Source organism: Bremia lactucae, linkage group LG10, assembly GCF_004359215.1.
Source record: "Bremia lactucae strain SF5 linkage group LG10, whole genome shotgun sequence".
NCBI classification, from domain to species: Eukaryota; Oomycota; class Peronosporomycetes; order Peronosporales; family Peronosporaceae; genus Bremia; species Bremia lactucae.
The window spans coordinates 6,936,076-6,949,643 of NC_090619.1; the positions used below are offsets into that span (position 1 = coordinate 6,936,076).

The 13,568-nt window shown below is 47.1% G+C and overlaps 1 protein-coding gene across 1 annotated transcript; it reads left to right on the plus strand.

Moving 5' to 3' along the window:
• Nucleotides 1-2,109: 2,109 nt before the first annotated feature.
• CCR75_001390 (uncharacterized protein) lies at nt 2,110-4,059 on the plus strand (the record flags this gene model as incomplete). The annotated part of the gene is made up of 2 exons (XM_067959494.1): nt 2,110-2,187; nt 2,284-4,059. 2 exons carry the CDS (start codon nt 2,110-2,112, stop codon nt 4,057-4,059), a joined length of 1,854 nt encoding a protein of 617 aa, XP_067818761.1.
• Nucleotides 4,060-13,568: the final 9,509 nt, after the last annotated feature.

Consider the following 13,568-nt stretch of genomic DNA (forward strand, 5'->3'; position numbering starts at 1 on the left):
GTACTTAAGGGGATGGTCAATTACTAAATAATAGTAATTAGACCCAACACTCGGGTGTGGTGCACATTTGTGACCAACCCTTGTGGATGTGATGCACATGGGTGCATTCACATTAGGAGGGATGACGCCCAGCGTCATCCGTGATGACGGCTAGCGTCATCCGTTACGCGAGGTATCTATAAAGATACGCTCGCAATACATATTAAATGATATCTATAGAGATAACATTTTAATTGGTAAAAATAGGTATTTGTATTTAATTCTATTAAATATAAATCAGTCTGAAAACTACTTCCTACTTGGTAAGTGCGCACGAGGAGACGGATTACCGCTCCCGTGACGACACTTAACCAGAGTTCTTAGTGTGTTGGGTGAGGTCGCTAACGCGCCCACCACAACTGCCTCACTGCACGCAAGAGAAGCAGGTTTAACCGCTTCATCGCTGTGCTAGGGGTGTGCCTAAGTAGAGCGTGGCCGCATTACGACGTGCCCGCCTACACTATAACTTCACCTTTAAGGTACTCGGTTTCTTTGAATTCATTGACCCCAAGCACATCCGCTGCTCAGATTTTGCAACTTCAAAGGAGACAAGCCACGTACTACCACTGGACGAATCATGAAAGAATCATCCAAATTTTGACTGCAATATAAAAAGATTTGCTTTTTCAGAAAATTCTAGAATTGTACCTCATGTTCTTGTCTCGGGATCAGTAAAGTGTTTTCATGATGATGTATGACTTTAGTATAATCTGGCGTTGTGTTTCCGATTGTGACTTGTTAAGTAAAAGACAGAAAGCATGCAGTTGCGAATTTACTATTGCAAACGCAAAAATTGGGATCATCTTTTTATCTCGGGGTTTGAAGTTGTGTTTACTTCATACGATGAACAACTCGCTTACTCGACTTCACTTACTTAACTAGTCCTTCCTCTATGCCGGCAACAACCTGCTGATACTGCGGAAATAGTGAAATGTCTCCAGAGTAGACGACGCTAGGAGGACACTGCATGGCCTGTTTTACTACTCGCTGGATATCTGCTGCCGTAACCTGATCAATCTTGGCACAAACCGACTCGGGCGTTTCCCGCTTACCGTAGGTAAGCAGTTGGCGTCCGATGTCTTCATACAAAATCATACGAGACTCAAGATTCATTAAGACCGATGACTTAAGCTGGTTTTTCGCCCGCGCAAGCTCGATTGAATCGACAAGTCGATTGGCAACGCTGAGCATCTGATTACACAACAACGCCACCAGGTTACTGGTATGGGACGGAAGGCAAGCTCCATAGATACCAAGCAGACCCACGTCCGCATGGATGGAAGAAAAAGCGAAGGCTGATTCAACCCAATAGAAGCGATTCAAAACGCTCGTATACAATCGCGAGTACATTCCTTTGCCAGGACCACCAGCAGAAAAACTGTCACCACCGCCAAGCAGAGTATGCAGGACACAGATAGGGACCAGGTCTTCATGGTGCCAGCCACCTGTTGGGAACGCCAACGCTGCATACGAAAATTCTGCTTCTGACTTTGGAAGTGAGTGCAATCCTCCCGTATAAATCACCGGCTCAAGCGTATCGGTACTTGAGGAACTTGACAACTTTGTACCAGCTGGAGCCACCGTCACACTCGCAAAAAACTTTTCTGCATACTTTACGAGGCGAGCATGGTCCACGCCGGAGCCAGCAAGGACCATTTTTTGGGCGACAAAGTGCTTGGCTCGAAACTTTCGTATATTTTCCGCTGCCAGTGCGTCAATCTTGTCCAGTGGGCATTGGAGCGGACGCCCAAGAGACGTGTCAGCACCGTACGCAGCGGCGTGAATGAATTCTTGAAGCATTGCGGGGGGATTTTCTAGTAAATCTTCTGTCTGAATGCGCATTATTGCCTTGATGCCTTCAAATTCTTCCGGAATCAAGTCCACGTTCAGAATGGTGTCAGCAAGCAGCATTAAACCTTTCTCAACGTTGTCACGTAATAAGTCAATCGTGTAAATGATCTGCTCGCGGCCAATCGAGGATGTCGTGAGCGCACCAATATCCTCGACCTCCCGTACGAGCTGCGCATGCGAGCGCGATGTAGTGCTTTTGAATCCAAGGTGCTCCAAAAAATGGCTAACACCCACACTGTCATCGTCCTCAAAGCGGCTTCCTGCATCGATGAAAATGCCAAGCGTGGCTGCCTGGCCGTATGTTTCTTGCGAAATAACTCGTAGGCCTGAGGGAAGCACTGAAGTCTCCGTCAAAGGAGCCTTGAGTTGGCTTGCGGGTTTAAGTTTTGGAAGATTCGGGAGCTCTTGTTTAAGCGACAACTGCGGCTTGGCGTCTTTGGGTACCTCCGGTCGCATAATGTCCCCGGGATCCACAATCCGAGAGGGGGTGTGCCCTTGCGAAAAGAGGTGCGACTGCAATACCAATTGCAGAGGTGGAACGTTATTGACTGGAAGCTTGCCGGCGAAATTTCCTGCGCGACGCAGCGTCTTCAGGCATCGCAGCGACACCATTTTAATTGTGGCGTGGCAATCTCTTCAGCGTTAATTCGTGTGGTCCACATTTGCATCACGGCTCTCCAGCCAATTATCTCACACACACTCATGGCTAAAAAGCGGAAACAGACTCATTGGGCAGTCCGCCACAAGGATAAGCAGGCACGGCGCGAGCGTGGTGAACATAAGGACAAGAAACAACAGTTTGATCGTCGTTCAAACCATGTGGAAGTCATTCATCCAGGATCGTATGCGGCAACGCGTCAAGGATTCGAGACTGCCAATGCTAATTCGGCGTCGCTGCCGGCTAAGCGCCGCTATGGATTGTGGGTGGCTTTTTGCGGCAAGAATTACAGTGGAATGCAAATGAATGAAGGCGTCAAGACCGTAGAGGCAGAGCTAGAACGTGCGCTTTTCGAGGCCGGCGGCATTGCCGACTCCAATTTTGGCTTCTTGCGAAAGATTGGCTGGAGCCGCGCAGCTCGCACGGACAAGGGTGTACACGCCGCTGGCCAGATGGTGACAGCTAAGTTGCATGTTGGTGATGATATCGCTGCCTTTGTAGCTAAAGTCAACATTGCATTGCCCGAAGACATTCGAGTCCTGCAGATAGTTACGGTCACTAAGAATTTTAACGCCAAAATGTCGTGCGATCAACGCACCTATGAGTACTTAGCGCCTACCTTCATCTTTGGCAAGCGGTGTATAAATGCGCCAAATGTTTCGAAGGGTGATGAGGAAAACTTGCCGGTAAAAGCTCTATCAGACTTGCGCGGATCCGAAGCTGGTTTCGATGAAAATGTGGTGATTGATGATACGACACTAGAGACACACAAAGCCTTTCGAATGAGTCAAAATACTCTTGACTGTTTGAATGCTACATTGAAACAGTATGTCGGAACGCACAACTTTCACAACTTCACATCTAAGATGGAGCCCACCAACCCCCGGTCGAATCGCTACATCATTTCTTTCGTGGCCGAGCATCCTTTTTTGCAAAATGATATGGAATGGGTGCGCTTGCGCGTAATTGGGCAAAGCTTTATGCTGCATCAAATTCGTAAAATGGTTGGCCTTGCAGTGGAAATTGTATCTGGCGTTGCCGAGCCTTTGACAATTCAGAACGCCTTACAGCTGAAAAAAATGGATTTGCCGAAGGCGCCTAGTGTCGGGCTGTACTTGGCACAAGCTCACTTTGAGGTCTATAGCTCGAAAATCGCGGAATCGATTCAGACTTCGCACCCACCGCTCGATTTAAAAGATCCTGCTGTTGCAGCCACAGTTGAGCAATTTAAACGTGACATAATATTCGATCATATTATTAAACACGAGATATGCACCCGCACATATGCAAAGTGGTTGCGTACGATGGAACTGTTGCCATTTTCTTACGCAGCAATGCCATACTTGGCATGGAAAAAAGGAAAAGAAGAGGAAGCTATACTCACTGATCGAGCCGGTAGACGCGAATTGGCAAAGGCCACACGTGCAGAAATCGCGTCTGGTACGTGTGATGCTAAGACGCTACTTGCAGACGAAACAGCGGAGCATATGAAGCTGCCCACTGATAGCTGAATCATTCTGTTGTAATCAAGGATGTGTGTACGCTGCCAAATTTTCTAAACAGTTTAAGAAAAATCTACTCTAATAAGACGGTATCTTGAATAACCGATTTATTTTTTCTATATTTTAAATAAATATCTAAAAGCCGCATAACATGATAAATCTTTGTATGATAGACAAGGATAGAGAAGATTTAGTTTGCGCACATCGCACTTTTGTTAATCCGTCTTGCTAAAGCCGCCGCATACAGAAGACATGTAAAGACATTAACTAGCTGTTTACTTATTGCGACTTGTCAGAGTTTGGATACTTAAGATTTGAATTGAAATGCTTTACATTCGATATCGAATTTCAGAGGCAACTATTTTCGGGGTTCTTTTAATACCAGTACAAGTCTGCAGTACTCCGTTACACCCAAGACAAATTTGCTTGCTGCTTCAGTACAAGTCCACTTCGCACTGTTTCAGTGCGAGTGATGCCTGAAGTCACTTCACGTACACTAGTACGTGCAGAAGAAGACTCTCTTTAAAACATTTGCTTTGAAGAGGGTTAAAAGTAAGCTGTATTTGTAACGGGGCACTACGACTTGTACTGTAACGGGGTGTATCGTTACATGAAATTAAAACTTAAAGGTTGTTAACTAATATATTATCTATAAGGTAGATAGTATTTGGAGGGTACGTCACCTAACGTAAGGCTCCACTCACAACTGAAGCAGTGTGAAGTGGACTTGTACTGAAACAGTACAAGTCGTAGTTCCCCGTCACACCTGGTAGCACTTAGTAGTCCGTCCAAGGACCACATTTCCCACATTTAACATGGACATGTTGATGATAGTGGGAATACGCATCACGTTTCCCCTGAAAGCTACTCCTTTCTAAGTGATATAGAAAGGAGTGCGGTTGAACGAATGAGTTCGACCGTAGGAAATGATGCGATCCTGGCATTACTGTCCAACTTAGACAGAGATGCCCTCCATTCAACTATCGACAAGTTCAATATGAACTTAACGAGATGAAGGAAAAAGTAGCCTTGCTGAATCAGCAAGGCTCTCAACAGGCGGAACTGTTGAGATTACAACAGGTACAGACCCCTGTACCTGGGATGGCGCAAACGCGTCGTCCCGAAACTCTAAAGATTGACATCTCAAAATATAGGGGAGTCGAAGAAGACTCCCTTTTGAGATGGTTTGTCGAATTAGACGATGCCATAAGGGCACGTCACATTATCGACGAGCAAATGCAAATCGCATTCGCTCAATCAAATCTGGCAGGTCGTGCCAAAACTTGGGCATTGGGCCTTAAGTTGCGCGACCCATACGTCTTTGGGTCGCTAGAGGCTTTTAAAACTCGACTCAAACAGACGTTTGAACCATTTAGGGCTGAGTTCAGAGCTCGTTCAGAGCTTCTAAACTCAAGCAAGGCAAGCATGATGTCACGCATATGCCCAGCACATACGACTCTTAGCGAGTTGTATATAAAATGACCCAGTTCATGAACACACGTTGATTACGGTGTTCATGCAAGGTCTTACGGATGGTCCCGTAAAGACCCACCTGTTCCGCTTGGAACTGGATACGCTTGAAGAAGCAGTATCCGTTGCGGAACAGGAGGACTTTAGCTTGAGACAGGCTCAAGCTAGATTGTCATCATATCGTCCACCAAGACGACACGAGTTAGGAGGTCCAGAACCCATGGACCTTTCTTACTCGAAAGCGAGAGACCTCGCTTTTTGAGCAATAAGCGATTGCAGAATTGTAATCGCTGTAAAAAATTAGGACACAACGCTCATGAGTGTAGTTCCCCACGCCCAGCACCGAAAGGCACTGAACGTAATTTTGGACCGTAAGCCAAAAAGGGCAACGGTCGCGGGTCCGACGTTGTTGCGAAATCGCAACAGCGAAGCGGACCGCCAAAAAACGGTCGGGGTCAGTAGGGGCGCAACGCCCTTTTGATCCAGCAACCTCAAGAGAATTTACAAGTCTCTTGACTAAAGTTGCTCCAGACACACAGTCATTATGTGTCTCCGCACCTGGTGATGAGGTATCCCTCATCACCTTGAAGTTGAAAGTGACAAATGATTTGTCACTCAGAGCCCTAGTGGACTGCGGAGCGTCGAATAACTTTATTTGTCGCCAGTCACTATAGGGTCGTAGGCTCAAATATGTTGAGCGCGACATCCCTTCAACAAGGATGACGGTGCGTCTAGCGGCAGGGGCATCGATAACAGTAATGAAACGCGTCGTAAAATTTCACTACACGTTAAAAGATTTACAGTATGATGATGATTTCATCGTACTGGATTTGGATGACAAATTTGATGTCATCCTGGGTTTACCTTGGCTCAGAAAATACGAGCCAAGGATCAGCTGGCAGCATCGATCCGTAAAGATGCCTGCCACTTGTTCATCAGATGGCCATCTGATGAACGTCTTGGAGCGTCCACAAGCGTGGGTATGTACTACGAGTGAGTGCGATGGCCTCACTTGTGGTACGGTCGTTAGTACAATCACAATGTGGAGTCAGCTGTCGGCGGCTGTGTTAATGCACAGGCAGCGCCGAAGGTCCACCACTCGAAAAGGTCGAGTGGATTGGGACATGAATGTACGCTTAGTGGGCGACATTCAAGGAGTATACCGGTTGCCCAGAAAGGACAACACGATGATCCAAGGTCGAGTAGAGAGTCGACCGTAGTGGACCCGACTGTGATAGCGCAATCACACTCGGAAGACGTTGAGGGAAGAGGTCCCCACGTATTTGAGGAGAAATCCCCTCAAATGGTAGAAGTTACTAGACTTCTAAATCCCGAGGGATTAATCCCCCGGCAGCCTGTGGATAAATCCCATGAAGAAACCGAGACATTAAATGTCTTGGATAATAACGGTTCAAGAGTAGGCGCTTATACTTTTGATCTGTATGCGCCTCCGAAGTTAACTTCGGAGATAACTCAAGTACCAACCCTAGAAGTTAAGCGGTTCTTGAGAGATCTGCATAGTGGTAAAATCAAGCAAATCTGCGTTCTCGTCACAGAGGACGAATACGTGAACGATATTTGGTCAGCGATTATTATTGCAGAGAACGAACGGGTTCTCAGCAGCTCATCGATGGACGAAAGTGTCCCCGATGTGAAGACTCGGATCGAGATATATATTAGTCAATACTGGGAGTATCGTAAGACAAATCCTTTATACACGGATTTGATTGAATTTAAGGATGTATTCCCTGAAACAGTTCCATGCGAGTTCCCTAAGGATAAAGGCACTCGACATGAGATCAAGCTCAATATGGACTCGAAGTACTGTGTCATGAAGCAGTGGTCACTGCCTCGTGAACAAGTACTTGCGATCGATAAAGAATTTATCGATCGATTGAAAGCGGGATATGTGAGGAAGTTAACCTCCCCACATAGCTCTCTGACCTTCTGTGTGCGAAAGGCCACAGGAGGGTGGCGGATAGTCCACGCATTCAATAAACTGAATGCTGCAACGGTACCGGCTTAAACACCGATACCTAGAAAATACGGAATCATAGATGGCATGTCTAAGAGTACCATCTTATCGTTTATGGATCTGATGGATGGATTTTATCAGATCCTTATGCGAGAACAAGACATCCCGTACACAGCAGTGAGCACTCCCAGTGGGATGCTCTGGGAATGGCTAGTAATGCCATATGGGGCTTAGTGCAACATTCGATAGATGCGTAACGAATCTGTTGAGACCGGTGCGAGAATTCGCTCTGAGTTATTAACGGTGTATTCGTCTATAGCCGGACTTATGACGGAAAGACGGACGTGGGAGTTCCTTAAAGTCACGTTTATTCTAAAGCATAAGTTGTACGCAAATCTCAAGAAGTTCATATTCGCTGCAAGCGAAATACCACTTCTTGGGTGCAACGTCGGTAAACACGGCGTGCGCCCTGATCCCGAAAAGATCAAGGCATTTACCGATGGTCAGTTCCAGTCGATGTCAAGGGACTTGGAAAGTTCCTGCGTATTTGCATAAGTACTTCCGCAATTATGCCGAGATGACAGTTCATCTCTCTTGTCTTTGAAAAAAAGACGATAAAACGCTATGGATCGCCGATTGTCGGCATTCCTTCGAAGGTATCAAGCAAAGCTTGATGCAATCGCCCATCTTCGCGATTGCAGATCAAGACAGACCATTCCATGCCGACCCGATTTCGAGCCGGCTGCGCGTTCCAACAGTGAAAATAATCCCACTGTTGCAACACTCATTTCAAGTGTTCTGTCATCAACCTTGTTTGATGACTTAAAAAAAAGCCTACGAAGAAGATAAGGGTCCGTTGCGTTTATTGGATTATCAGATAAATGCATCCGATAATACTTTTTTAATATTTACCGGCTTTATATCGATCGTCATCCGATCGATACACAACACGCAACGGCATATTGTATTTCACAGCCCTTGCAGGCGACACTCCATCCCAAATCCCAATGATTTGCGCTTGCGCATCATGTATGAGCGTCACGATGCACCAATAACTGGGCATCGTGGACGTGAGAAAACTTAACTCACAGTAAGTCGCGACTTTTATTGGCCCCGCCAGTATCAGTTTATGCGCAAGTACGTTCGTGCTTGCGAAGTATGTCAACGGGTGAAGCCCAGCCCTTCATCCCGTGCACCTCTCCAACCTCTACAACTTCCAGCAGAGTGTTGGCAGTCCGTATCTGTGGACTTCGTCTTCGGATTTCCCGAAAACGACCACAAAAATAATGGAATCCTTGTTTTTGTAGACAGATTCAGCAAGATGGTGCACCTTGCTGCGGTACCAGAGTCGATTACGGCTCCGGGTTGTGCCCGTGTCTTTATCGACACGGTATTCAAATTCCACGGTTTACTCCGTGAACTGGTCTCGGATAGAGATCCACCGTTATCGGCGGAGTTTGGCAATCCGTATTCTGATCTCTCGGAACACGGCTGACTATGTCAACATCCGATCACCCAGAAACGGATAATCAAACAGCGTCCTCGAAGAGATACTTCGAGGTTACGTCCAATCGTATCCGAATTGGAGCGAGTTTTTACCGATGGTCGAATTCGCCATCAATAATTCGGTGCATGCGTCTACAACGCATACACCGTTCTTTGTGAATGGCTTACGCCATCCTCGCATACCGACCCAATTAGAGGGATCCTCTAGTCTAAGGGGGGGGGACTCGCAGGAGCAAAACCAATTCTGGCTCATGCTCAACACGCGTCGAAAATAACAACGACGCGAGTGATGTCAATGTCGAAGAAAACGACATCGAAAATGAGATTGATCTCATGGCAGTACGCACTAAGCGTACTGAAAAAGACAAAACAAATGAGTTAGCGGAAGAGTTTCTGCTAACTCGAGAATCAATTATCCGTTTCGTTCAGGATTCTATTGCTAACGCAGTGGACCGACAGAAATGGAATGCAGACAAACATGGAAGAGCAAATGTTAATTCATTCAAATTAATGATCTAGTGCTACTCTCTACGGTAAACTTACCTAAACGATTAGTCACTAATGTGGGTAGCATTAAACTACTACCCAAGTTCATTGGGCCTTTCCGTGTACTGCATCGAAGAGGCAATGCGTACACAATAGAATTGCGACGTAGGATGCGAACGCATCCTACGTTTTACGTTGGTCGGCTCCGGCCGTACCATCAGTACGCGGCTTCTTCCGAGGACGGATTTGACCACTCTTTACAAGAATACCCAAAAGATTATTGTGATCGCGAACCAGATTTTCATGTTGAACCTGAAGTTTCTCAGGCCGGTTTCGAAGATCCTCGAAGCTACGATGAGCTGACGACAGCTCATCGCGGACAGCATGATACTTCCGCTCGTACTCCAACAAGGAGTACGCACTCTTCGAACGGTCTTCCAACCGCTCGATATGGTGAGCCTGCACCGTCTGCTCCAACGAGCGACGCTTACCGCGCTCGTGGTCAAGTCCCTCCTCCAAATCATGGAGGAAGCGATCGAGTTTGTCGACCATCGACACTAGATCCGACACATGGGTCGGATTTAATTTTCACTCCTCCGCCACAACCATTGGTGAATTTCCAAGGCTGTCAACGTTTCCTTGTGGAACGTATACTCCGTGATGTGAAGGGGTAGCGAACAAGTTATCTTGTTCGCTGGTGCGGTTTACAACCTTCACATGACAGCAGGGAGCCTCGTTCCCAGCTGGTTGTTGACGTTGAGAGCCTCGTCCGTCAGTATGACGAGACCCATCCAATGGATCATAAGGTCTATCAGAAAACACGCGCCTCTGGCGCCTGTAAATCGATGGCAAAACGTCAATCTCATCGCGCATCTCGATAGAGATGCGAGCCCTTCCCCTGGATCACTGGTGACCCGGCGAGGACGCCGGAGGAGATCGCTGCCCGCGACGCTCTTCATGAGCATTACCTTACGCCGAAGGTAATGACGCGAAGCCAGTATCTGACGCGTTTACGTGATCAAGCTTGTGGGGCTTCGGTGACCTGCATGAGAAAGATTCTGATCGTTTTGTTTCCAAACGAAACAAGGAGTGAAAACGAAGTCTCATTTGAGAACTGGGTTCACCGGGCCCGCAAACTCCGTAATATCTGGAATATCAGAGAGTCTGCGGATTAAGGTGAAGCTTCGCTTCGACTTCGCTAAGCTTTAGGCCAAAGGCCAGTTACGTTCAGCATTTATGCCACAAAACGAAGTAAGGCTAGCCGATATTTCAGTGCTACGGTTGACCGTACAACCAAGGATCGAAGCCGCACTGAGGCTTTAGATCCACCTAATCCCACGTTTAGTAGTGGGAAGCGACGTTTGACGCGAGTTGACCCTCAGCTTGGAGCTCAAAAATGTCAACGTTGTACGGGCAATCTTGCCGAAGAGGTACCTCGAACTCCCAAGAGTTTTTGGAAGAGGGTTACCCTAGCCACTTCACCAGATACTAGTATTGACCCTCACGACGACGTCGCTTTAAAAGTTTCTCCACATGAAACTGAAGGTTTCCCCGCGCATCAAGCGGTGCGGGAGGGGGCCGAAATTTCGGCGGAAGCATTTGATGCTCAACGACACGAGGTGCAACTTCTTCGTGAGGTCCTTGCTCGGGTTGGGAGCTCTTTTGAGGCGGTTCGGGCGTCTTTCGCCGAAATCGCTTTTACCACGTAAAGAGGGCCAGTTGGATATCCTGGTGAGGATGCAACAATCTGCGGCACGACCGCCTGTCTCGGCGCAAGCGCCTTCAAGTCCAAGTGGGAAGGGTCCCGATATGGCTAAAGCAAGCCAACGTAAAACACTGGATGTGTACGCAGCTTGTTGGGAAGGTTTAGCGTATAAGCTAGGCCCTTCTTGGCCACGAACGTAAATGGTCCAATAAAGCGCGGGCGAAATTTGGTCTTGAAGACCGCGGATACCAAGTTGGTAGGTAGGTTCTTAGCGTTTAGTAAAACTCGGTCTCCGACCATATACGAATTAATACAGTTTCTGCTTTTGGCATCTGCTTCTTGTTTTTGTTTGTCTTGGCTATCAGCCATCGTATCTCTTACATGTCTTAAGATACTAAATCGCGTCGCGAGAAACTCGCTTACTTGTTTCCGAACGGTAACAGGGCTGATATCAGCAAGCCTATCGGCCGATTCTCCCCCACCAAGCCCTTAACCCTGCAGTGGTATCGTTAATGGAACGCGCGGTTGGTAAGACCGTTTACATAGAACACAGTATAGCCTGTAGAGGCATGAACAGCGTCATTGAACGCAAACTCCACTACTGGGAGCATTGAGCTCCAGCGCTTTGGTGTCTGAGCACACACGCTGCGTTAAACGTCTTCAATGACGCGATTGACAAGTTCAGTTCGACCATCGGTCTGTGGATGGTCCGCAGTGGACATCTCCAATCTGGTTATAAGCACTCGGAAAATTGATTTCCAGATTTACCCGTAAAATCGGGGATCCCGATCAGAGATAATTGCCACTGGCAAACCATGTTTTCGAAACACGCGATCGATGAACAGCTTAGCTGTACCGTCTCCATCAATGGAATCTGGCACGGCTGCTTAGTAAGCCATTTTGCTCAAACGGTCAACAAAGACCACTATACCGGAGTTACCGGCTGAATCTTTCGGTAGCCCAAAGACGAAATCCATACTAATGGACTCCCACAATCCTATGGGGACGGGAAGACTCGCCAGTGGCGCAGCAGCATGTGTCGAGGGTTTAATCCGTTGGCACGTTTCGCATGTGCGAATATATGTGCTGACCCATTTTTAAAGTTTGGGCCACCGACTCTGGCCTATGAAGCCGTAGGTCTTTTCTCAAGCGAGATGACCACCAAGGACAGTATCGTGTGCCTCATATTGGATCCGGTACTTCACCTCCTCATCATGAGGAACAATGACACGCGGAGGGTCCGCGATGTTTGTGCAACAGGTTGTTATCGATAGAAATCGATGTAACCTTGCACGCAAACGTGCCGCCAATTTAATACCCAATTTGAGTCCTATAACGCTCGTAGCAGAGCTGCACACTGTTTATCCTTGGCGTAAGCCGAACTGATTAATTCAGGAATAGGTGACGAGATAGTCGTTGAATGAGAATCTCATAATCCGGCCTGCGTGATAACGCGTCGGCCAAAGCATTTTGCTTGCCGGGCTTATACTTCACCACGAAGTTGGATTCCGCAAAAAAAGATAGTTATCGGGCCATTTTCTGTGAGAGATGGGGCGACTTAGTCGCCGTGCGCAATGATGTGTGATCTGTAAAAATCACAAACGGCTTAGAGCCGAGTGGATGACCTCTGAATTTGACGAGAGCATACTTCATAACAAGGAACTCTTTGTCATGAACTGGGTAGTTCTTTTCCGCAGCTTTAAGCTTTTTAGACTCGAACGCAATAACACGTTGATGCCCATCAACATCTGTTTGTAACAGAGCACTGCCAATGGCAAAATCTGATGCGTCAAAGACGATACTGAAAGGCCAATTTGGGTTTGGCAGTACCAGAATCGGGGCATGGATAAGACTACCCTTAACTGCTCGAAAAGCATTATTTTCGGTGCTAGTCCAGCACCATTCTATATCTTTCTTTAGGAGTTTAGATAATGGCCTAGCCATATCAGCGTAATTTTTGCTATATTTGTGTAAATAATTGGCGAGACCCAACCACTTAAGCAAATCCTTTTGGTTTTTAGGAACCGGCCAATCTACTATGGCTTTTACCTTAGCGGAATCGCTCTAAGGCATCGCTTTCCAATGAAGTTTTCTAAAGAAGGAATTTCGTCTGCGCCAAAAATGCATTTAGATGCATTGGCATACAATTTTTTTGTGCGCATGCATTCGAGCACTGCTCGCAAATGGTCTAAATGGTTTTCCATATCCGACCGACCCTGCTCCGCACGACTATGGACAAAAATGTCATCGAAATAAGTCTGTGCATAACCTCGATGAGGGCGAAACAGTTGCGTCACTAGACGATTAAATGTTGCCGGGGCGTTGGAAAGCCATTGTGGAAAACCAGCCACTCCCATTACATGCCGCTTTGGGTGC